The following is a 25,168-nucleotide window of genomic DNA, read 5'->3' on the forward strand; positions in this document are numbered from 1 at the left end:
TCTGGGCCCCGCACAGGTCAGGAATCGGCCCATACAGAGCAGGGTGTGGATGATCTCAGTGGCTCTGGGCCCCGTACAGGGCAGGAAGCGGCCCATACAGAGCAGGGTGTGGCTGATCTCTGTGGCTCTGGGCCCCACACAGGTCAGGAATCGGCCCATACAGGGCAGGGGGTGGATGATCTCAGTGGCTCTGGGCCCCGCACAGGTCAGGAATCGGCCCATACAGAGCAGGGTGTGGCTGGCTGATCTCAGTGGCTCTGGGCCCCGCACAGGTCAGGAATCGGCCCATACAGGGTGGCAGGATGATCTCAGTGGCTCTGGGCCCCGCACAGGTCAGGAATCGGCCCATACAGGGCAGGGTGTGGCTGGCTGATCTCAGTGGCTCTGGGCCCCACACAGGTCAGGAATCGGCCCATACTGGGCAGGGGGTGGATGATCTCAGTGGCTCTGGGCCCCGCACAGGTCAGGAATCGGCCCATACAGGGCAGGATGTGGCTGATCTCAGTGGCTCTGGGCCCCGCACAGGTCAGGAATCGGCCCATACAGGGTGGCAGGATGATCTCAGTGGCTCTGGGCCCCGCACAGGTCAGGAATCGGCCCATACAGGGCAGGGTGTGGCTGGCTGATCTCAGTGGCTCTGGGCCCCGCACAGGTCAGGAATTGGCCCATACAGAGCAGGGTGTGGATGATCTCAGTGGCTCTGGGCCCCACACAGGTCAGGAAATGCCAATACAGAGCAGGGTGTGGCTGGCTGATCTCAGTGGCTCTGGGCCCCGCACAGGTCAGGAATCGGCCCATACAGGGCAGGGTTTGGCTGATCTCAGTGGCTATGGGCCCCGCACAGGTCAGGAATCGGCCCATACAGGGCAGGATGTGGCTGATCTCAGTGGCTCTGGGCCCCGCACAGGTCAGGAATCGGCCCATACAGGGCAGGGTGTGGCTGGCTGATCTCAGTGGCTATGGGCCCCGCACAGGTCAGGAATCGGCCCATACAGGGCAGGGTGTGGCTGATCTCAGTGGCTCTGGGCCCCGCACAGGTCAGGAATCGGCCCATACAGAGCAGGGTGTGGCTGGCTGATCTCAGTGGCTCTGGGCCCCGCACAGGTCAGGAATCGGCCCATACAGAGCAGGGTGTGGATGATCTCAGTGGCTCTGGGCCCCGCACAGGTCAGGAATCGGCCCATACAGGGCAGGGTGTGGCTGATCTCAGTGGCTCTGGGCCCCGCACAGGTCAGGAATCGGTCCATACAGGGCAGGGTGTGGCTGATCTCAGTGGCTCTGGGCCCCGCACAGGTCAGGAATCGGCCCATACAGAGCAGGGTGTGGATGATCTCAGTGGCTATGGGCCCCGCACAGGTCAGGAATCGGCCCATACAGGGTGGCAGGATGATCTCAGTGGCTCTGGGCCCCACACAGGTCAGGAAGCGGCCCATACAGGGCAGGGTGTGGGTGATCTCAGTGGCTATGGGCCCCGCACAGGTCAGGAATCGGCCCATACAGGGCAGGGTGTGGATGATCTCAGTGGCTCTGGGCCCCGCACAGGTCAGGAATCGGCCCATACAGAGCAGGGTGTGGCTGGCTGATCTCAGTGGCTCTGGGCCCCGCACAGGTCAGGAATCGGCCCATACAGAGCAGGGTGTGAATGATCTCAGTGGCTCTGGGCCCCCACACAAGTCAGGAATCGGCCCATACAGGGCAGGGTGTGGCTGATCTCAGTGGCTATGGGCCCCGCACATGTCAGGAATTGGCCCATACAGGGTGTGGCTGATCTCAGTGGCTCTGGGCCCCGCACAGGTCAGGAATCAGCCCATACAGAGCAGGGTGTGGCTGATCTCAGTGGCTCTGGGCCCCGCACAGGTCAGGAATCGGCCCATACAGAGCAGGGTGTGGCTGATCTCAGTGGCTCTGGGCCCCGCACTGGTCAGGAATCGGCCCATACAGGGCAGGGTGTGGCTGATCTCAGTGGCTCTGGGCCCCGCACATGTCAGGAATCAGCCCATACAGGGCAGGGTGTGGCTGATCTCAGTGGCTCTGGGCCCCGCACATGTCAGGAAGCGGCCCATACAGAGCAGAGTGTGGCTGATCTTTGTGGTTCTGGGCCCCGCACAGGTCAGGAAGCGGCCCATACAGGGCAGGATGTGGCTGATCTCTGTGGCTCTGGGCCCCCCACAGGTCAGGAATCGGCCCATACATAGCAGGGTGTGGCTGATCTCAGTGGCTCTGGGCCCCGCACAGGTCAGGAATCGGCCCATACAGGGCAGGGTTTGGCTGATCTCAGTGGCTCTGGGCCCCGCACATGTCAGGAATCAGCCCATACAGGGCAGGGTGTGGCTGATCTCAGTGGCTCTGGGCCCCGCACATGTCAGGAAGCGGCCCATACAGAGCAGGGTGTGGCTGATCTTTGTGGTTCTGGGCCCCGCACAGGTCAGGAAGCGGACCATACAGGGCAGGATGTGGCTGATCTCTGTGGCTCTGGGCCTCACACAGGTCAGGAATCGGCCCATACAGGGCAGGGTGTGGCTGATCTCAGTGGCTCTGGGCCCCGCACAGGTCAGGAATCGGCCCATACAGGGCAGGGTGTGGCTGATCTCAGTGGCTCTGGGCCCCGCACAGGTCAGTAATCGGCCCATACAGGGCAGGGTGTGGCTGGCTGATCTCTGTGGCTCTGGGCCCCGCACTGGTCAGGAATCGGCCCATACAGGGCAGGGTGTGGCTGATCTCTGTGGCTCTGGGCCCCGCACTGGTCAGGAATCGGCCCATACAGGGCAGGGTGTGGATGATCTCAGTGGCTCTGGGCCCCGCACAGGTCAGGAATCGGCCCATACATGGCAGGGTGTGGCTGATCTCTGTGGCTCTGGGCCCCGCACTGGTCAGGAATCGGCCCATACAGGGCAGGGTGTGGCTGATCTCTGTGGCTCTGGGCCCCACACAGGTCAGGAATCGGCCCATACAGGGCAGGGTGTGGATGGCTGATCTCTGTGGCTCTGGGCCCCGCACAGGTCAGGAAGCGGCCCATACAGGGCAGAGTGTGGCTGATCTCAGTGGCTCTGGGCCCCGCACAGGTCAGGAAGCGGCCCATACAGGGCAGGGTGTGGCTGATCTCAGTGGCTCTGGGCCCCGCACAGGTCAGGAATCGGCCCATACAGGGCAGGGTGTGGCTGGCTGATCTCAGTGGCTCTGGGCCCCGCACAGGTCAGGAATCGGCCCATACAGAGCAGGGTGTGGATGATCTCAGTGGCTCTGGGCCCCGCACATGTCAGGAATTGGCCCATACAGGGTGTGGCTGATCTCAGTGGCTCTGGGCCCCGCACAGGTCAGGAATCGGCCCATACAGAGCAGGGTGTGGATGATCTCAGTGGCTCTGGGCCCCGCACAGGTCAGGAATCGGCCCATACAGGGCAGGGTGTGGCTGATCTCAGTGGCTCTGGGCCCCGCACAGGTCAGGAATCGGCCCATACAGAGCAGGGTGTGGCTGGCTGATCTCAGTGGCTCTGGGCCCCGCACAGGTCAGGAATTCGCCCATACAGAGCAGGGTGTGGATGATCTCAGTGGCTCTGGGCCCCGCACATGTCAGGAATTGGCCCATACAGGGTGTGGCTGATCTCAGTGGCTCTGGGCCCCGCACAGGTCAGGAATCGGCCCATACAGAGCAGGGTATGGCTGATCTCAGTGGCTCTGGGCCCCGCACAGGTCAGGAATCAGCCCATACAGGGCAGGGTGTGGCTGATCTCAGTGGCTCTGGGCCCCGCACAGGTCAGGAAGTGGCCCATACAGAGCAGGGTGTGGCTGATCTTAGTGGTTCTGGGCCCCGCACAGGTCAGGAAGCGGCCCATACAGGGCAGGATGTGGCTGATCTCTGTGGCTCTGGGCCCCACACAGGTCAGGAATCGGCCCATACAGGGCAGGGTGTGGCTGATCTCAGTTGCTCTGGGCCCCGCACAGGTCAGGAATCGGCCCATACAGGGCAGGGTGTGGCTGATCTCAGTGGCTCTGGGCCCCGCACAGGTCAGGAATCGGCCCATACAGGGCAGGGTGTGGCTGGCTGATCTCTGTGGCTCTGGGCCCCGCACTGGTCAGGAATCGGCCCATACAGGGCAGGGTGTGGATGATCTCTGTGGCTCTGGGCCCCGCACTGGTCAGGAATCGGCCCATACAGGGCAGGGTGTGGATGATCTCAGTGGCTCTGGGCCCCGCACAGGTCAGGAATCGGCCCATACATGGCAGGGTGTGGCTGATCTCTGTGGCTCTGGGCCCCGCACTGGTCAGGAATCGGCCCATACAGGGCAGGGTGTGGCTGATCTCTGTGGCTCTGGGCCCCACACAGGTCAGGAATCGGCCCATACAGGGCAGGGTGTGGCTGGCTGATCTCTGTGGCTCTGGGCCCCGCACAGGTCAGGAAGCGGCCCATACAGGGCAGGGTGTGGCTGATCTCAGTGGCTCTGGGCCCCGCACAGGTCAGGAATCGGCCCATACAGGGCAGGGTGTGGCTGATCTCAGTGTCTCTGGGCCCCGCACTGGTCAGGAATGGGCCCATACAGGGCAGGGTGTGGCTGATCTCAGTGGCTCTGGGCCCCGCACAGGTCAGGAATCGGCCCATACATGGCAGGGTGTGGCTGATCTCAGTGGCTCTGGGCCCCCCACAGGTCAGGAATCGGCCCATACATAGCAGGGTGTGGCTGATCTCAGTGGCTCTGGGCCCCGCACAGGTCAGGAATCGGCCCATACAGGGCAGGGTTTGGCTGATCTCAGTGGCTCTGGGCCCCGCACAGGTCAGGAATCGGCCCATACAGGGCAGGGTGTGGCTAGCTGATCTCTGTGGCTCTGGGCCCCGCACAGGTCAGGAAGCGGCCCATACAGGGCAGGGTGTGGCTGATCTCAGTGGCTCTGGGCCCCACACAGGTCAGGAAGCGGCCCATACAGAGCAGGGTGTTGCTGATCTCAGTGGCTCTGGGCCCGCACTGGTTAGGAATCGCCCATATAGGGCAGGGTGTGGATGATCTCACTGGCTCAGGGCCCCGCACAGGTCAGGAAGCGGCCCATACAGGGCAGGTTGTGGCTGATCTCAGTGTCTCAGGGCCCCGCACTGGTCAGGAATCGGCCCATACAGGGTGGCAGGATGATCTCAGTGGCTCTGGGCCCCGCACAGGTCAGGAATCGGCCCATACAGAGCAGGGTGTGGATGATCTCAGTGGCTCTGGGCCCCGTAGAGCGCAGTAAGCGGCCCATACAGGGCAGGGTGTGGCTGATCTCAGTGGCTCTGGGCCCCGCACAGGTCAGGAATCAGCCCATACAGGGCAGGGTGTGGATGATCTCAGTGGCTCTGGGCCCCGCACAGGTCAGGAATCAGCCCATACAGGGCAGGGTGTGGATGATCTCAGTGGCTCTGGGCCCCGCACAGGTCAGGAAGCGGCCCATACAGGGCAGGGTGTGGCTGATCTCAGTGGCTCTGGGCCCCGCACATGACAGGAAGCGGCCCATACATAGCAGGGTGTTGCTGATCTCAGTGGCTATGGGCCCCGCACAGGTCAGGAATTGGCCCATACAGAGCAGGGTGTGGCTGATCTCTGTGGCTCTGGGCCCCGCACATGTCAGGAAGTGGCCCATACAGGGCAGGGTGTGGCTGATGTCAGTGGCTCTGGGCCCCGCACAGGTCAGGAAGCGGCCCATACAGGGCAGGGTGTGGCTGATCTCAGTGGCTCTGGGCCCCGCACAGCTCAGGAATCGGCCCATACAGAGCAGGGTGTGGCTGATCTCTGTGGCTCTGGGCCCCGCACAGGTCTGGAAGCGGCCCATACATGGCAGGGTGTGGCTGATCTCTGTGGCTCTGGGCCCCGCACATGTCAGGAAGCGGCCCATACAGGGCAGGAAGTGGCTGGCTGATCTCAGTGGCTCTAGGCCCCGCACAGGTCAGGAATCGGCCCATACAGGGCAGGGTGTGGCTGGCTGATCTCTGTGGCTCTGGGCCCCGCACAGGTCAGGAATCGGCCCATACAGGGCAGGGTGTGGCTGATCTCAGTGGCTCTGGGCCCCGCACAGGTTAGGAATCGGCCCATACAGGGCAGGGTGTGGCTGATCTCAGTGGCTATGGGCCCCGCACAGGTCAGGAATCGGCCCATACAGGCAGGGTGTGGCTGATCTCAGTGGCTATGGGCCCCGCACAGGTCAGGAATCGGCCCATACAGAGCAGGGTGTGGATGATCTCAATGGCTCTGGGCCCCGCACAGGTCAGGAATCGGCCCATACAGAGCAGGGTGTGGATGATCTCAGTGGCTCTGGGCCCCGTAGAGCGCAGGAAGCGGCCCATACAGGGCAGGGTGTGGCTGATCTCAGTGGCTCTGGGCCCCGCACAGGTCAGGAATCAGCCCATACAGGGCAGGGTGTGGATGATCTCAGTGGCTCTGGGCCCCGCACAGGTCAGGAATCAGCCCATACAGGGCAGGGTGTGGATGATCTCAGTGGCTCTGGGCCCCGCACAGGTCAGGAAGCGGCCCATACAGGGCAGGGTGTGGCTGATCTCAGTGGCTCTGGGCCCCGCACATGACAGGAAGAGGCCCATACATAGCAGGGTGTTGCTGATCTCAGTGGCTATGGGCCCCGCACAGGTCAGGAATTGGCCCATACAGAGCAGGGTGTGGCTGATCTCTGTGGCTCTGGGCCCCGCACATGTCAGGAAGTGGCCCATACAGGGCAGGGTGTGGCTGATGTCAGTGGCTCTGGGCCCCGCACAGGTCAGGAAGCGGCCCATACAGGGCAGGGTGTGGCTGATCTCAGTGGCTCTGGGCCCCGCACAGCTCAGGAATCGGCCCATACAGAGCAGGGTGTGGCTGATCTCTGTGGCTCTGGGCCCCGCACAGGTCTGGAAGCGGCCCATACATGGCAGGGTGTGGCTGATCTCTGTGGCTCTGGGCCCCGCACATGTCAGGAAGCGGCCCATACAGGGCAGGAAGTGGCTGGCTGATCTCAGTGGCTCTAGGCCCCGCACAGGTCAGGAATCGGCCCATACAGGGCAGGGTGTGGCTGGCTGATCTCTGTGGCTCTGGGCCCCGCACAGGTCAGGAATCGGCCCATACAGGGCAGGGTGTGGCTGATCTCAGTGGCTCTGGGCCCCGCACAGGTTAGGAATCGGCCCATACAGGGCAGGGTGTGGCTGATCTCAGTGGCTATGGGCCCCGCACAGGTCAGGAATCGGCCCATACAGGCAGGGTGTGGCTGATCTCAGTGGCTATGGGCCCCGCACAGGTCAGGAATCGGCCCATACAGAGCAGGGTGTGGATGATCTCAATGGCTCTGGGCCCCGCACAGGTCAGGAATCGGCCCATACAGAGCAGGGTGTGGATGATCTCAGTGGCTCTGGGCCCCGTAGAGCGCAGGAAGCGGCCCATACAGGGCAGGGTGTGGCTGATCTCAGTGGCTCTGGGCCCCGCACAGGTCAGGAATCGGCCCATACAGGGCAGGGTGTGGATGATCTCAGTGGCTCTGGGCCCCGCACAGGTCAGGAAGCGGCCCATACAGGGCAGGGTGTGGCTGATCTCAGTGGCTCTGGGCCCCGCACAGGTCAGAAATCGGCCCATACAGAGCAGGGTGTGGCTGGCTGATCTCAGTGGCTCTGGGCCCCGCACAGGTCAGGAATCGGCCCATACAGAGCAGGGTGTGGATGATCTCAATGGCTCTGGGCCCCGCACAGGTCAGGAATCGGCCCATACAGAGCAGGGTGTGGATGATCTCAGTGGCTCTGGGCCCCGTACAGGGCAGGAAGCGGCCCATACAGGGCAGGGTGTGGCTGATCTCAGTGGCTCTGGGCCCCGCACAGGTCAGGAATCAGCCCATACAGGGCAGGGTGTGGATGATCTCAGTGGCTCTGGGCCCCGCACAGGTCAGGAAGCGGCCCATACAGGGCAGGGTGTGGATGATCTCAGTGGCTCTGGGCCCCGCACAGGTCAGGAATCGGCCCATACAGAGCAGGGTGTGGATGATCTCAATGGCTCTGGGCCCCGCACAGGTCAGGAATCGGCCCATACAGAGCAGGGTGTGGATGATCTCAGTGGCTCTGGGCCCCGTACAGGGCAGGAAGCGGCCCATACAGAGCAGGGTGTGGCTGATCTCAGTGGCTCTGGGCCCCGCACATGTCAGGAATCGGCCCATACAGGGCAGGGAGTGGCTGGCTGATCTCAGTGGCTCTGGGCCCCACACAGGTCAGGAATCGGCCCATACAGGGCAGGGTGTGGCTGATCTCAGTGGCTATGGGCCCCGCACAGGTCAGGAATCGGCCCATACAGGGCAGGGTGTGGCTGATCTCAGTGGCTCTGGGCCCCGCACAGGTTAGGAATCGGCCCATACAGGGCAGGGTGTGGCTGATCTCAGTGGCTCTGGGCCCTGCACAGGTTAGGAATCGGCCCATACAGGGCAGGGTGTGGCTGATCTCAGTGGCTATGGGCCCCGCACAGGTCAGGAATCGGCCCATACAGGCAGGGTGTGGCTGATCTCAGTGGCTATGGGCCCCGCACAGGTCAGAAATCGGCCCATACAGGGCAGGGTGTGGCTGATCTCAGTGGCTCTGGGCCCCGCACAGGTCAGGAATGGGCCCATACAGGGCAGGGTGTGGCTGATCTCAGTGGCTCTGGGCCCTGCACAGGTCAGGAAGCGGCCCATACAGAGCATGGTGTGGCTGATCTCAGTGGCACTGGGCCCCGCACAGGTCAGGAATCGGCCCATACAGGGCAGGATGTGGCTGGCTGATCTCAGTGGCTCTGGGCCCCGCACAGGTCAGGAATCGGTCCATACAGGGCAGGGTGTGGCTGATCTCAGTGGCTCTGGGCCCCGCACAGGTCAGGAATCGGTCCATACAGGGCAGGGTGTGGCTGATCTCAGTGGCTCTGGGCCCCGCACAGGTCAGGAATCGGCCCATACAGGGCAGGCTGTGGCTGATCTCAGTGGCTCTGGGCCCCGCACAGGTCAGGAATCGGCCCATACAGGGCAGGGTGTGGCTGATCTCAGTGGCTCTGGGCCCCACACAGGTCAGGAATCGGCCCATACAGGGCAGGATGTGGCTGATCTCAGTGGCTCTGGGCCCCACACAGGTCAGGAATCGGCCCATACAGGGCAGGACGTGGCTGATCTCAGTGGCTCTGGGCCCCCACACAGGTCAGGAAGCGGCCCATACAGGGCAGGGTGTGGCTGATCTCAGTGGCTCTGGGCCCCGCACAGGTCAGGAAGCGGCCCATACAGGGCAGGGTGTGGCTGATCTCAGTGGCTCTGGGCCCCGCACAGGTCAAGAAGCGGCCCATACAGAGCAGGGTGTGGCTGATCTCAGTGGCTCTGGGCCCCGCACAGGTCAGGAAGCGGCCCATACAGGGCAGGGTGTGGCTGATGTCAGTGGCTCTGGGCCCCGCACAGGTCAAGAAGCGGCCCATACAGAGCAGGGTGTGGCTGATCTCTGTGGCTCTGGGCCCCGCACATGTCAGGAAGTGGCCCATACAGGGCAGGGTGTGGCTGATGTCAGTGGCTCTGGGCCCCGCACAGGTCAGGAAGCGGCCCATACAGGGCAGGGTGTGGCTGATCTCAGTGGCTCTGGGCCCCGCACAGCTCAGGAATCGGCCCATACAGAGCAGGGTGTGGCTGATCTCTGTGGCTCTGGGCCCCGCACAGGTCTGAAAGCGGCCCATACATGGCAGGGTGTGGCTGATCTCTGTGGCTCTGGGCCCCGCACATGTCAGGAATCGGCCCATACAGGGCAGGGTGTGGCTGGCTGATCTTTGTGGCTCTGGGCCCCGCACAGGTCAGGAATCGGCCCATACAGGGCAGGGTGTGGCTGATCTCAGTGGCTCTGGGCCCCGCACAGGTTAGGAATCGGCCCATACAGGGCAGGGTGTGGCTGATCTCAGTGGCTATGGGCCTCGCACAGGTCAGGAATCGGCCCATACAGGGCAGGGTGTGGCTGGCTGATCTCAGTGGCTCTAGGCCCCGCACAGGTCAGGAATCGGCCCATACAGGGCAGGGTGTGGCTGGCTGATCTCTGTGGCTCTGGGCCCCGCACAGGTCAGGAATCGGCCCATACAGGGCAGGGTGTGGCTGATCTCAGTGGCTCTGGGCCCCGCACAGGTTAGGAATCGGCCCATACAGGGCAGGGTGTGGCTGATCTCAGTGGCTATGGGCCCCGCACAGGTCAGGAATCGGCCCATACAGGCAGGGTGTGGCTGATCTCAGTGGCTATGGGCCCCGCACAGGTCAGGAATCGGCCCATACAGAGCAGGGTGTGGATGATCTCAATGGCTCTGGGCCCCGCACAGGTCAGGAATCGGCCCATACAGAGCAGGGTGTGGATGATCTCAGTGGCTCTGGGCCCCGTAGAGCGCAGGAAGCGGCCCATACAGGGCAGGGTGTGGCTGATCTCAGTGGCTCTGGGCCCCGCACAGGTCAGGAATCGGCCCATACAGGGCAGGGTGTGGCTGATCTCAGTGGCTCTGGGCCCCGCACAGGTCAGAAATCGGCCCATACAGAGCAGGGTGTGGCTGGCTGATCTCAGTGGCTCTGGGCCCCGCACAGGTCAGGAATCGGCCCATACAGAGCAGGGTGTGGATGATCTCAATGGCTCTGGGCCCTGCACAGGTCAGGAATCGGCCCATACAGAGCAGGGTGTGGATGATCTCAGTGGCTCTGGGCCCCGTACAGGGCAGGAAGCGGCCCATACAGGGCAGGGTGTGGCTGATCTCAGTGGCTCTGGGCCCCGCACAGGTCAGGAATCAGCCCATACAGGGCAGGGTGTGGATGATCTCAGTGGCTCTGGGCCCCGCACAGGTCAGGAATCGGCCCATACAGGGCAGGGTGTGGATGATCTCAGTGGCTCTGGGCCCCGCACAGGTCAGGAAGCGGCCCATATAGGGCAGGGTGTGGATGATCTCAGTGGCTCTGGGCCCCGCACAGCTCAGAAATCGGCCCATACAGAGCAGGGTGTGGCTGGCTGATCTCAGTGGCTCTGGGCCCCGCACAGGTCAGGAATCGGCCCATACAGAGCAGGGTGTGGATGATCTCAATGGCTCTGGGCCCCGCACAGGTCAGGAATCGGCCCATACAGAGCAGGGTGTGGATGATCTCAGTGGCTCTGGGCCCCGTACAGGGCAGGAAGCGGCCCATACAGAGCAGGGTGTGGCTGATCTCAGTGGCTCTGGGCCCCGCACATGTCAGGAATCGGCCCATACAGGGCAGGGAGTGGCTGGCTGATCTCAGTGGCTCTGGGCCCCACACAGGTCAGGAATTGGCCCATACAGGGCAGGGTGTGGCTGATCTCAGTGGCTATGGGCCCCGCACAGGTCAGGAATCGGCCCATACAGGGCAGGGTGTGGCTGATCTCAGTGGCTCTGGGCCCCGCACAGGTTAGGAATCGGCCCATACAGGGCAGGGTGTGGCTGATCTCAGTGGCTCTGGGCCCCGCACAGGTTAGGAATCGGCCCATACAGGGCAGGGTGTGGCTGATCTCAGTGGCTATGGGCCCTGCACAGGTCAGGAATCGGCCCATACAGGCAGGGTGTGGCTGATCTCAGTGGCTATGGGCCCCGCAGAGGTCAGAAATCGGCCCATACAGGGCAGGGTGTGGCTGATCTCAGTGGCTCTGGGCCCGCACAGGTCAGGAATGGGCCCATACAGGGCAGGGTGTGTCTGATCTCAGTGGCTCTGGGCCCTGCACAGGTCAGGAAGCGGCCCATACAGAGCATGGTGTGGCTGATCTCAGTGGCACTGGGCCCCGCACAGGTCAGGAATCGGCCCATACAGGGCAGGATGTGGCTGGCTGATCTCAGTGGCTCTGGGCCCCGCACAGGTCAGGAATCGGTCCATACAGGGCAGGGTGTGGCTAATCTCAGTGGCTCTGGGCCCCGCACAGGTCAGGAATCGGTCCATACAGGGCAGGGTGTGGCTGATCTCAGTGGCTCTGGGCCCAGCACAGGTCAGGAATCGGCCCATACAGGGCAGGGTGTGGCTGATCTCAGTGGCTCTGGGCCCCGCACAGGTCAGGAATCGGCCCATACAGGGCAGGGTGTGGCTGATCTCAGTGGCTCTGGGCCCCACACAGGTCAGGAATCGGCCCATACAGGGCAGGATGTGGCTGATCTCAGTGGCTCTGGGCCCCACACAGGTCAGGAATCGGCCCATACAGGGCAGGATGTGGCTGATCTCAGTGGCTCTGGGCCCCCACACAGGTCAGGAAGCGGCCCATACAGGGCAGGGTGTGGCTGATCTCAGTGGCTCTGGGCCCCGCACAGGTCAGGAAGCGGCCCATACAGGGCAGGGTGTGGCTGATCTCAGTGGCTCTGGGCCCCGCACAGGTCAAGAAGCGGCCCATACAGAGCAGGGTGTGGCTGATGTCAGTGGCTCTGGGCCCCGCACAGGTCAGGAAGCGGCCCATACAGGGCAGGGTGTGGCTGATCTCAGTGGCTCTGGGCCCCGCACAGGTCAAGAAGCGGCCCATACAGAGCAGGGTGTGGCTGATCTCTGTGGCTCTGGGCCCCGCACATGTCAGGAAGTGGCCCATACAGGGCAGGGTGTGGCTGATGTCAATGGCTCTGGGCCCCGCACAGGTCAAGAAGCGGCCCATACAGAGCAGGGTGTGGCTGATGTCAGTGGCTCTGGGCCCCGCACAGGTCAGGAAGCGGCCCATACAGGGCAGGGTGTGGCTGATCTCAGTGGCTCTGGGCCCCGCACAGCTCAGGAATCGGCCCATACAGAGCAGGGTGTGGCTGATCTCAGTGGCTCTGGGCCCTGCACATGTCAGGAATTGGCCCATACAGAGCAGGGTGTGGCTGATGTCAGTGGCTCTGGGCCCCGCACAGGTCAGGAAGCGGCCCATACAGGGCAGGGTGTGGCTGATCTCAGTGGCTCTGGGCCCCGCACAGGTCAGGAAGCGGCCCATACAGGGCAGGGTGTGGCTGATCTCAGTGGCTCTGGGCCCCGCACAGGTCAGGAATCGGCCCATACAGGGCAGGGTGTGGCTGGATGATCTCAGTGGCTCTGGGCCCCGCACAGGTCTGGAATCGGCCCATACAGGGCAGGGTGTGGCTGATCTCAGTGGCTCTGGGCCCCGCACAGGTCAGGAAGCGGCCCATACAGGGCAGGGTGTGGCTGGATGATCTCAGTGGCTCTGGGCCCCGCACAGGTCAGGAATTGGCCCATACAGGGCAGGGTGTGGCTGGATGATCTCAGTGGCTCTGGGCCCCGCACAGGTCAGGAAGCGGCCCATACAGAGCAGGGTGTGGCTGATCTCAGTGGCTCTGGGCCCCGCACAGGTCAGGAATCGGCCCATACAGGGCAGGGTGTGGCTGGATGATCTCAGTGGCTCTGGGCCCCGCACAGGTCAGGAATCGGCCCATACAGGGCAGGGTGTGGCTGGATGATCTCAGTGGCTCTGGGCCCCGCACAGGTCAGGAATCGGCCGATACAGGGCAGGGTGTGGCTGATCTCAGTGGCTCTAGGCCCTGCACATGTCAGGAATCAGCCCATACAGGGCAGGGTGTGGCTGGATGATCTCAGTGGCTCTGGGCCCCGCACAGGTCTGGAATCGGCCCATACAGGGCAGGGTGTGGCTGATCTCAGTGGCTCTGGGCCCCGCACAGGTCAGGAAGCGGCCCATACAGAGCAGAGTGTGGCTGATCTCAGTGGCTCTGGGCCCCGCACAGGTCTGGAATCGGCCCATACAGGGCAGGGTGTGGCTGATCTCAGTGGCTCTGGGCCCCGCACAGGTCAGGAAGCGGCCCATACAGGGCAGGGTGTGGCTGATCTCAGTGGCTCTGGGCCCCGCACAGGTCAGGAATCGGCCCATACAGGGCAGGGTGTGGCTGGATGATCTCAGTGGCTCTGGGCCCCGCACAGGTCAGGAATCGGCCCATACAGGGCAGGGTGTGGCTGGATGATCTCAGTGGCTCTGGGCCCCACACAGGTCAGGAATCGGCCCATACAGGGCAGGGTGTGGCTGATCTCAGTGGCTCTGGGCCCCGCACATGTCAGGAATCAGCCCATACAGGGCAGGGTGTGGCTGATCTCAGTGGCTCTGGGCCCCGCACAGGTCTGGAATCGGCCCATACAGGGCAGGGTGTGGCTGATCTCAGTGGCTCTGGGCCCCCGCACAGGTCAGGAAGCGGCCCATACAGAGCAGAGTGTGGCTGATCTCAGTGGCTCTGGGCCCCGCACAGGTCTGGAAGCGGCCCATACAGAGCAGGGTGTGGCTGATCTCAGTGGCTCTGGGCCCCACACAGGTCAGGAATCGGACCCATACAGAGCAGGGTGTGGCTGATCTCTGTGGCTCTGGGCCCCGCACAGGTCAGGAATCGGCCCATACAGGGCAGGGTGTGGCTGGATGATCTCAGTGGCTCTGGGCCCCGCACAGGTCAGGAATCGGCCCATACAGGGCAGGGTGTGGCTGATCTCAGTGGCTCTGGGCCCCGCACAGGTCAGGAATCGGCCCATACAGGGCAGGGTGTGGCTGGTCTCAGTGGCTCTGGGCCCCGCACAGGTCAGGAAGCGGCCCATACAGGGCAGGGTGTGGCTGGTCTCAGTGGCTCTGGGCCCCGCACAGGTCAGGAATCGGCCCATACAGGGCAGGGTGTGGCTGGCTGATCTCTGTGGCTCTGGGCCCCGCACAGGTCAGGAATCGGCCCATACAGAGCAGGGTGTGGCTGATCTCAGTGGCTCTGGGCCCCGCACAGGTCAGGAAGCGGCCCATACAGGGCAGGATGTGGCTGATCTCAGTGGCTCTGGGCCCCGCACAGGTCAGGAATCGGCCCATACAGGGCAGGGTGTGGCTGATCTCAGTGGCTCTGGGCCCCGCACAGGTCTGGAATCGGCCCATACAGGGCAGGGTGTGGCTGGCTGATCTCTGTGGCTCTGGGCCCCGCACAGGTCAGGAAGCGGCCCATACAGGGCAGGGTGTGGCTGATCTCAGTGGCTCTGGGCCCCGCACAGGTCAGGAATTGGCCCATACAGAGCAGGGTGTGGCTGATCTCAGTGGCTCTGGGCCCCGCACAGGTCAGGAAGCGGCCCATACAGAGCAGGGTGTGGCTGGCTGATCTCTGTGGCTCTGGGCCCCGCACAGGTCAGGAAGCGGCCCATACAGGGCAGGGTGTGGCTGATCTCAGTGGCTCTGGGCCCCGCACAGGTCAGGAAGCGGCCCATACAGAGCAGGGTGTGGATGATCTCAGTGGCTCTGGGCCCCGCACAGGTCAGGAATCGGCCCATACAGGGCAGGGTGTGGCTGATCTCAGTGGCTCTGGGCCCCGCACAGGTCAGGAAGTGGCCCATACAGGGCAGGGTGTGGCTGGATGATCTCAGTGGCTCTGGGCCCCGCACAGGTCAGGAAGCGGCCCATACAGAGCAGGGTGTGGCTGATCTCAGTGGCTCTGGGCCCCGCACAGGTCAGGAATTGGCCCATACAGAGCAGGGTGTGGCTGATCTCAGTGGCTCTGGGCCCCGCACAGGTCAGGAAGCGGCCCATACAGAGCAGGGTGTGGCTGGCTGATCTCTGTGGCTCTGGGCCCCGCACAGGTCAGGAAGCGGCCCATACAGGGCAGGGTGTGGCTGATCTCAGTGGCTCTGGGCCCCGCACAGGTCAGGAAGCGGCCCATACAGAGCAGGGTGTGGATGATCTCAGTGGGTCTGGGCCCCGCACAGGTCAGGAATCGGCCCATACAGGGCAGGGTGTGGCTGATCTCAGTGGCTCTGGGCCCCGCACAGGTCAGGAATCGGCCCATACAGGGCAGGGTGTGGCTGGATGATCTCAGTGGCTCTGGGCCCCGCACAGGTCAGGAATCGGCCCATACAGGGCAGGGTGTGGCTGGATGATCTCAGTGGCTCTGGGCCCCACACAGGTCAGGAATCGGCCCATACAGGGCAGGGTGTGGCTGATCTCAGTGGCTCTGGGCCCCGCACATGTCAGGAATCAGCCCATACAGGGCAGGGTGTGGCTGATCTCAGTGGCTCTGGGCCCCGCAAAGGTCTGGAATCGGCCCATACAGGGCAGGGTGTGGCTGATCTCAGTGGCTCTGGGCCCCGCACAGGTCAGGAAGCGGCCCATACAGAGCAGAGTGTGGCTGATCTCAGTGGCTCTGGGCCCCGCACAGGTCTGGAAGCGGCCCATACAGAGCAGGGTGTGGCTGATCTCAGTGGCTCTGGGCCCCACACAGGTCAGGAATCGGACCCATACAGAGCAGGGTGTGGCTGATCTCTGTGGCTCTGGGCCCCGCACAGGTCAGGAATCGGCCCATACAGGGCAGGGTGTGGCTGGATGATCTCAGTGGCTCTGGGCCCCGCACAGGTCAGGAATCGGCCCATACAGGGCAGGGTGTGGCTGATCTCAGTGGCTCTGGGCACCGCACAGGTCAGGAATCGGCCCATACAGGGCAGGGTGTGGCTGGTCTCAGTGGCTCTGGGCCCCGCACAGGTCAGGAAGCGGCCCATACAGGGCAGGGTGTGGCTGGTCTCAGTGGCTCTGGGCCCCGCACAGGTCAGGAATCGGCCCATACAGGGCAGGGTGTGGCTGGCTGATCTCTGTGGCTCTGGGCCCCGCACAGGTCAGGAATCGGCCCATACAGAGCAGGGTGTGGCTGATCTCAGTGGCTCTGGGCCCCGCACAGGTCAGGAAGCGGCCCATACAGGGCAGGATGTGGCTGATCTCAGTGGCTCTGGGCCCCGCACAGGTCAGGAATCGGCCCATACAGGGCAGGGTGTGGCTGATCTCAGTGGCTCTGGGCCCCGCACAGGTCTGGAATCGGCCCATACAGGGCAGGGTGTGGCTGGCTGATCTCTGTGGCTCTGGGCCCCGCACAGGTCAGGAAGCGGCCCATACAGGGCAGGGTGTGGCTGATCTCAGTGGCTCTGGGCCCCGCACAGGTCAGGAATTGGCCCATACAGAGCAGGGTGTGGCTGATCTCAGTGGCTCTGGGCCCCGCACAGGTCAGGAAGCGGCCCATACAGAGCAGGGTGTGGCTGGCTGATCTCTGTGGCTCTGGGCCCCGCACAGGTCAGGAAGCGGCCCATACAGGGCAGGGTGTGGCTGATCTCAGTGGCTCTGGGCCCCGCACAGGTCAGGAAGCGGCCCATACAGAGCAGGGTGTGGATGATCTCAGTGGCTCTGGGCCCCGCACAGGTCAGGAATCGGCCCATACAGGGCAGGGTGTGGCTGATCTCAGTGGCTCTGGGCCCCGCACAGGTCAGGAAGTGGCCCATACAGGGCAGGGTGTGGCTGGATGATCTCAGTGGCTCTGGGCCCCGCACAGGTCAGGAAGCGGCCCATACAGAGCAGGGTGTGGCTGATCTCAGTGGCTCTGGGCCCCGCACAGGTCAGGAATTGGCCCATACAGAGCAGGGTGTGGCTGATCTCAGTGGCTCTGGGCCCCGCACAGGTCAGGAAGCGGCCCATACAGAGCAGGGTGTGGCTGGCTGATCTCTGTGGCTCTGGGCCCCGCACAGGTCAGGAAGCGGCCCATACAGGGCAGGGTGTGGCTGATCTCAGTGGCTCTGGGCCCCGCACAGGTCAGGAAGCGGCCCATACAGAGCAGGGTGTGGATGATCTCAGTGGCTCTGGGCCCCGCACAGGTCAGGAATCGGCCCATACAGGGCAGGGTGTGGCTGATCTCAGTGGCTCTGGGCCCCGCACAGGTCAGGAAGTGGCCCATACAGGGCAGGGTGTGGCTGGATGATCTCAGTGGCTCTGGGCCCCGCACAGGTCAGGAAGCGGCCCATACAGAGCAGGGTGTGGCTGATCTCAGTGGCTCTGGGCCCCGCACAGGTCAGGAAGTGGCCCATACAGGGCAGGGTGTGGCTGATCTCAGTGGCTATGGGCCCTGCACAGGTCAGGAATCGGCCCATACAGAGCAGGGTGTGGCTGATCTCAGTGGCTCTGGGCCCCGCACAGGTCAGGAAGTGGCCCATACAGGGCAGGGTGTGGCTGGATGATCTCAGTGGCTCTGGGCCCCGCACAGGTCAGGAAGCGGCCCATACAGAGCAGGGTGTGGCTGATCTCAGTGGCTCTGGGCCCCGCACAGGTCAGGAAGCGGCCCATACAGGGCAGGGTGTGGCTGATCTCAGTGGCTCTGGGCCCCGCACAGGTCAGGAAGCGGCCCATACAGAGCAGGGTGTGGCTGGATGATCTCAGTGGCTCTGGGCCCCGCACAGGTCAGGAATTGGTCCATACAGGGCAGTGTGTGGCTGGATGATCTCAGTGGCTCTGGGCCCCGCACAGGTCAGGAAGCGGCCCATACAGAGCAGGGTGTGGCTGATTTATTGGATTTATCTCCTCCCCTCAGTACCCGTCTAGGAGGTCTCAGCTCACCCCTCATCACCGACAGGCGCACCTTCCTCAGCTTCCTCCTCCCGATGGGCACATGGTGGCAGCGGCTGCAGAGAGACACGGAGGAGGCCCGGGTCCAGTAATGGCAGGCCTGCAAGCAGAGGAGCATCAGGAGAAACTCAGAGCAGTACAGCATCGTGTGCTCATATCATATATACACAGAAGATCCAATCAGAGCTCATGAGGCTGGCACCTCAATAAGAAGCTTTCTGATTGGCCGCTGTGACGCTGCTGTGCTTCGCCTTATATGGTAACAGCACCTCAGACAACCCCAGCCAATGAGGGCAATAAGAAGCAGGTGGTGCCTATAGCAGTAATGTCATCCTGTGTGGGGAGCGTGAGGGTGATTCAGGGCTCTGGTGGCTGCCGGACCCCAAACTACATCTCCCTCCAAGAATAGTATTCAACACCGCCGGGAAGATTAGCGGCAGCAGTGGGAGGCGTCACTTCACTCACACTGCGCCCAACTCACCGGCGACACAAATGTACATAACTGCCAGCTGCAGAAGATGTCAGTGCTATATAAATACATCATAATAATAATATGGTAGGACATTAGACTATGACTATGGTAGGATTAGAGTGTGAGCTCCTCTGAGGACAGTCAGTGACATGATTATGTGCTCTGTAATGTGCTGCAGAAGATGTGAGTGCTATATAATTACATAATAATAATGTGGTAGGACATTACACTATGACTATGGTAGGATTAGAGTGTGAGCTTCTCGGAGGACAGTCAGTGACATGACTATGTACTCTGTAATGTGCTGCAAAAGATGTCAGTGCTATATAAATACATAATAATAATATGGTAGGACATTAGACTAGGACTATGGTAGGATTAGATTGTGAGCCCCTCTGTGGACAATCAGTGACATGCCTATGTACTATGTAATGTGCTGCAGAAGATGCCAGTGCTATATAAATACATCATATTAATATGGTAGGACATTACACTATGACTGTGGTAGGATTAGATTGTGAGCTCCTCTGGGGACAGTCAGTGACATGACTATGTACTCTGTAATGTGCTGCAGGAGATGTCAGTGCTATATAAATACATCATAATAATATGGTAGGACATTAGACTATGACTATGGTAGGATTAGATTGTGAGCTCCTCTGAGGACAGCCAGTGACATGACTATGTACTCTGTAATGTGCTGCAGGAGATGTCAGTGCTATATAAATACATAATAATAATATGGTAGGACATTAGACTATGACTATGGTAGGATTAGAGTGTGAGCTCCTCTGAGGACAGTCAGTGACATGACTATGTACTCTGTAATGTGCTGCAGGAGATGTCAGTGCTATATAAATACATAATGATAATATGGGAGGACATTAGACTATGACTATGGTAGGATTAAACTGTGAGCTCCTCTGAGGACAGCCAGTGACATGACTATGTACTCTGTAATGTGCTGCAGAAGATGTCAGTGCTATATAAATACATAATAATAATATGGTAGGACATTAGACTATGACTATGGTAGGATTAGACTGTGAGCTCCTCTGAGGACAGTCAGTGACATGACTATGTACTCTGTAATGTGCTGCAGGAGATGTCAGTGCTATATATAAATACATAATAATAATATGGTAGGACATTAGACTATGACTATGGTAGGATTAGAGTGTGAGCTCCCCTGAGGACAGTCAGTGACATGACTATGTACTCTGTAATGTGCTGCAGGAGATGTCAGTGCTATATAAATACATAATAATAATATGGTAGGACATTAGACTATGACTATGGTTGGATTAGAGTGTGAGCTCCTCTGAGGACAGTCAGTGACATGACTATGTACTCTGTAATGTGCTGCAGGACATGTCAGTGCTATATAAATACATAATAATAATATGGTAGGACATTAGACTATGACTATGGTAGGATTAGAGTGTGAGCTCCTCTGAGGACAGTCAGTGACATGGCTATGTACTCTGCAATGTGTTGCAGAAGATGGCAGTGCTATATAAATACATAATAATAATATAGTAGGACATTAGACTATGACTATGGTAGGATTAGACTGTGAGCTCCTCTGAGGACAGTCGGTGACATAGCTATGTACTCTGCAATGTGTTGCAGAAGATGGCAGTGCTATATAAATACATAATAATAATATGGTAGGATATTAGACTATGACTATGGTAGGATTAGAGTGTGAGCTCCTCTGAGGAGAGTCAGTGACATGACTATGTACTCTGTAATGTGCTGCAGGAGATGTCAGTGCTATATAAATACATTATAATAATAATATGGTAGGACATTATTACACTATGACTATGGTAGGATTAGAGTGTGAGCTCCTCTGAGGACAGTCAGTGACATGGCTATGTACTCTGTAATGTGCTGCAGAAGATGTCAGTGCTATATAAATACATAATAATATAGTAGTACATCAGACTATGACTATGGTAGGATTAGAGTGTGAGCTCCTCTGAGGACAGTCACTGACATGACTATGTATTCTGTAATGTGCTGCGGAGATGTCAGTGCTATATAAATACATAATAATAATATGGTAGGACATTAGACTATGACTATGGTAGGATTAGATTGTGAGCTCCTCTGAGGACAGTCAGTGACATGGCTATGTACTCAGTAATGTGCTGCAGGAGATGTCAGTGCTATATAAATACATAATAATAATATGGTAGGACATTAGACTATGACTATGGTAGGATTAGATTGTGAGCTCCTCTGAGGACAGTCAGTGACATGACTATGTACTCAGTAATGTGCTGCAGGAGATGTCAGTGCTATATAAATACATAATAATAATATGGAAGGACATTAGACTATGACTATGGTAGGATTAGAGTGTGAGCTCCTCCGAGGACAGCCAGTGACATGACTATGTACTCTGTAATGTGCTGCTGAAGATGTCAGTGCTGTATAAATACATAATAATTAATATGGTAGGACATTAGACTATGACTATGGTAGGATTACAGTGTGAACTCCTCTGAGGACAGTCAGTGACATGACTATGTACTCTGTAATGTGCTGCTGAAGATGTCAGTGCTGTATAAATACATAATAATATGGTAGGACATTAGACTATGACTATGGCAGGGATTAGAGTGTGAGCTCCTCTGAGGACAGTCAGTGACATGACTATGTACTCTGTAATGTGCTGCAGAAGATGTCAGTGCTGTATAAATACATAATAATTAATATGGTAGGACATATGACTATGGTAGGATTAGAGTGTGAGCTCCTCTGAGGACAGTCAGTGACATGACTATGTGCTCTGTAATGTGCTGCAGACGATGTCAGTGTTATATAAATACATAATAATAATAATATGGTTGGACATTAGCCTATGACTATGGTAGGATTAGAGTGTGAGCTCCTCTGTGGACAGTCAGTGACATGACTATGTACTCTGTAATGAGCTGCAGAAGATATCAGTGCTATATAAGTACATAATAATAATATGGTAGGACATTAGAATATGACTATGGTAGGATTAGAGTGTGAGCTCCTCTGAGGACAGTCAGTGACATGACTATGTACTCTGTAATGTGCTGCAGGAGATGTCAGTGCTATATAAATACATAATAATAATATGGTAGGACATTAGACTATGACTATGGTAGGATTAGAGTGTGAGCTCCTCTGAGGACAGTCAGTGACATGGCTATGTACTCTGTATAGTGCTACAGAAGATGTCAGTGCTATATAAATACATAATAATAATATGGTAGGACATTAGACTATGATTATAGTAGGATTAGAGTGTGAGCTCCTCTGAGGACAGTCAGTGACATGACTATGTACTCTGTAATGTGCTGCAGAAGATGTCAGTGCTATATAAATACATAATAATAATATGGTAGGACATTAGACTATGATTATGGTAGGATTAGAGTGTGAGCTCCTCTGAGGACAGTCAGTGACATGACTATGTACTCTGTAATGTGCTGCAGAAGATGTGAGTGCTATATAAATACATAATAATAATATGGTAGGACATTAGACTATGACTATGGTAGGATTAGATTGTGAGCTCCTCTGTGGACAATCAGTGACATGCCTATGTACTCTGTAATGTGCTGCAGAAGATGTCAGTGCTATATAAATACATAATAGTAATATGGTAGGACATTAGACTATGACTATGGTAGGATTAGAGTGTGAGCTCCTCTGAGGACTGTCAGTGACATGACTATGTACTCTGTAATGTGCTGCAGAAGATGTCAGTGCTATATAATTACATAATAATATGGTAGGACATTAGACTATGACTATGGTAGGATTAGAGTGTGAGCTCCTCTGAGGACAGTCAGTGACATGACTATGTACTCTGTAATGTGCTGCAGAAGATGTCAGTGCTATATAATTACATAATAATATGGTAGGACATTAGACTATGACTATGGTAGGGTTAGAGTGTGAGCTCCTCTGAGGACAGTCAGTGACATGACTATGTACTCTGTAATGTGCTGCAGAAGATGTCAGTGCTATATAATTACATAATAATATGGTAGGACATTAGACTATGACTATGGTAGGGTTAGAGTGTGAGCTCCTCTGAGGACAGTCAGTGACATGACTATGCACTCTGTAATGTGCTGCAGGAGAGGTAAGTGCTATATAAATACATAATAATAATATGGTAGGACATTAGACTAGTGATGCTCAAATACCCCTTTTTAAAATTCGAGTTTGGTCGAATTCGAATAGTAAATTATTCGAGGTCAGTCGAATATTCGAGTCGAATAATTTTTACTATTCGATTCGACCTCGGACTTCGAGCTCACTATTCGAGTCGGTATTCGAGCTAACTATTCGAGCTGACTATTCGAATTGGCCTTAAATAGCTTCCAACACTTGTTTTGAGGGTGAATGATGCAAGAAACATCTTTTTTTCCAAGTAACAACAGCAAGTGATTATGTGGGGATGTTCCTTTAAAAAAAATGTGGAAAGAGAAGTTGTGTCCTTAATTTTGTTCAGTAGTGTTACTGTATATACTTGTTCTTCTTCTTCTTTATCTTTCTTCTTCTTCTTCTAGATCTTCTTCTTCTATATCTTCTTCTTCTTCTTCTATATTGTCTTCTTCTTCTTCTTCTTCTTCTTCATCATCTTCTTCTTCTTCTTCTTCATCATCTTCTTCTTCTTCTTCTTCTTCATCTTCTTCTTCTTCTTCTTCATCTTCATCTTCATCTTCTTCTTCTTCATCTTCTTCTTCTTCATCTTCTTCTTCTTCTTCTTCTTCATCATCTTCTTCTTCTTCTTCTTCTTCTTCATCATCTTCTTCATCTTCTTCTTCTTCTTCATCATCTTCTTCATCTTCTTCTTCTTCTTCTTCTTCTTCATCTTCTTCTTCTTCTTCATCTTCTTCATCTTCTTCATCTTCTTCTTCTTTTTCATCTTCTTCTTCATCATCTTCTTCATCTTCTTCTTCATCTTCATCTTCTCCTTCTCCTTCTTTTTCAATATCGTCTTCTTCTTCTTCACGTATTTCTCTTTTCAATTTTTTTTTTAAAGAAATGCAGCTATTTTTGAGCGTAACAAATAGCTGGTGGGCGCACGCATGTTGGAAGCGCCATTGTATGTGCTCCCTGGCAGTGGAAACACAAAGACAGCAGGAGGTAAATTCAGCAGCAGGAGGAGGAGGATGAGTGTGTGGCAGCAGTCAGTCAATGAGGCAGGCAGCTCGCCGTGACATAATAGCCCTGGTACCTAGCGGTGATACCAGGGCTGTAAATAAACACAACAGGAGGTCCCAGACAGCGGTCGTGCAGCCCACATTGTGTCCAATACACAACTGGGACAACACAGTTTTCAACCCGGGCACCTCAGAAAAATTAAACCTTTTTTTTTTAATGGTTTGTTTGGTTTTGGTTTTGCAACCAATATAGCTATTGTTTGACGTAATAGCTGGTGGCAGAGTGGCAGCAGAAGGTAATTCTGTGTACCCTGGCAGTGGGAAACACAGACAGACAGCAACAGCAGCAGGAGGAATGGAGGAGTAATGTGAGCAGCTATTGTTTGACGTAATAGCTGGTGGCAGAGTGGCAGCAGAAGGTAAATCATCTGTGTACCCTGGCAGTGGGAAACACAGACAGACAGCAGCAGCAGCAGCAGGAGGAGGTATGGAGGAGCAGTGTGAGTGTGGCAGCAGGTAGGCAGCGTGACATAATAGCCCTGGTACCTAGCGGTGATACCAGGGCTGTAAATAAACACAACAGGAGGTCCCAGACAGCGGTCGTGCAGCCCACATTGTGTCCAATACACAACTGGGACAACACAGTTTTCAACCCGGGCACCTCAGAAAAATTAAACCTTTTTTTTTTTTTTAATGGTTTGTTTGGTTTTGGTTTTGCAACCAATATAGCTATTGTTTGACGTAATAGCTGGTGGCAGAGTGGCAGCAGAAGAAGGTAATTCTGTGTACCCTGGCAGTGGGAAACACAGACAGACAGCAGCAGCAGGAGGAGGAATGGAGGAGTAGGCGAGCAGCTATTGTTTGACGTAATAGCTGGTGGCAGAGTGGCAGCAGAAGGTAAATCATCTGTGTACCCTGGCAGTGGGAAACACAGACAGACAGCAGCAGCAGGAGGAGGAATGGAGGAGTAGGCGAGCAGCTATTGTTTGACGTAATAGCTGGTGGCAGAGTGGCAGCAGAAGGTAAATCATCTGTGTACCCTGGCAGTGGGAAACACAGACAGACAGCAGCAGCAGCAGCAGGAGGAGGTATGGAGGAGCAGTGTGAGTGTGGCAGCAGGTAGGCAGCGTGACATAATAGCCCTGGTACCTAGCGGTGATACCAGGGCTGTAAATAAACACAACAGGAGGTCCCAGACAGCGGTCGTGCAGCCCA

General features: G+C 57.6%; 1 protein-coding gene across 5 annotated transcripts in view; it reads right to left on the bottom strand.

The window, feature by feature from the left end:
• The window catches only part of C6H1orf167 (chromosome 6 C1orf167 homolog), a 185,829-nt gene that overhangs the window by 21,313 nt on the left and 139,348 nt on the right, over positions 1-25,168 (bottom strand). For all 5 annotated transcript variants that reach the window (XM_068238753.1, XM_068238751.1, XM_068238752.1 and 2 more), the window contains exon 10: positions 18,311-18,419. In XM_068238753.1, coding sequence (XP_068094854.1) covers positions 18,311-18,419 — 109 coding nt within the window. The remainder of the gene's footprint in view (positions 1-18,310; positions 18,420-25,168) is intronic.

This window comes from Hyperolius riggenbachi, chromosome 6 (assembly GCF_040937935.1).
Source record: "Hyperolius riggenbachi isolate aHypRig1 chromosome 6, aHypRig1.pri, whole genome shotgun sequence".
NCBI classification, from domain to species: Eukaryota; Metazoa; Chordata; class Amphibia; order Anura; family Hyperoliidae; genus Hyperolius; species Hyperolius riggenbachi.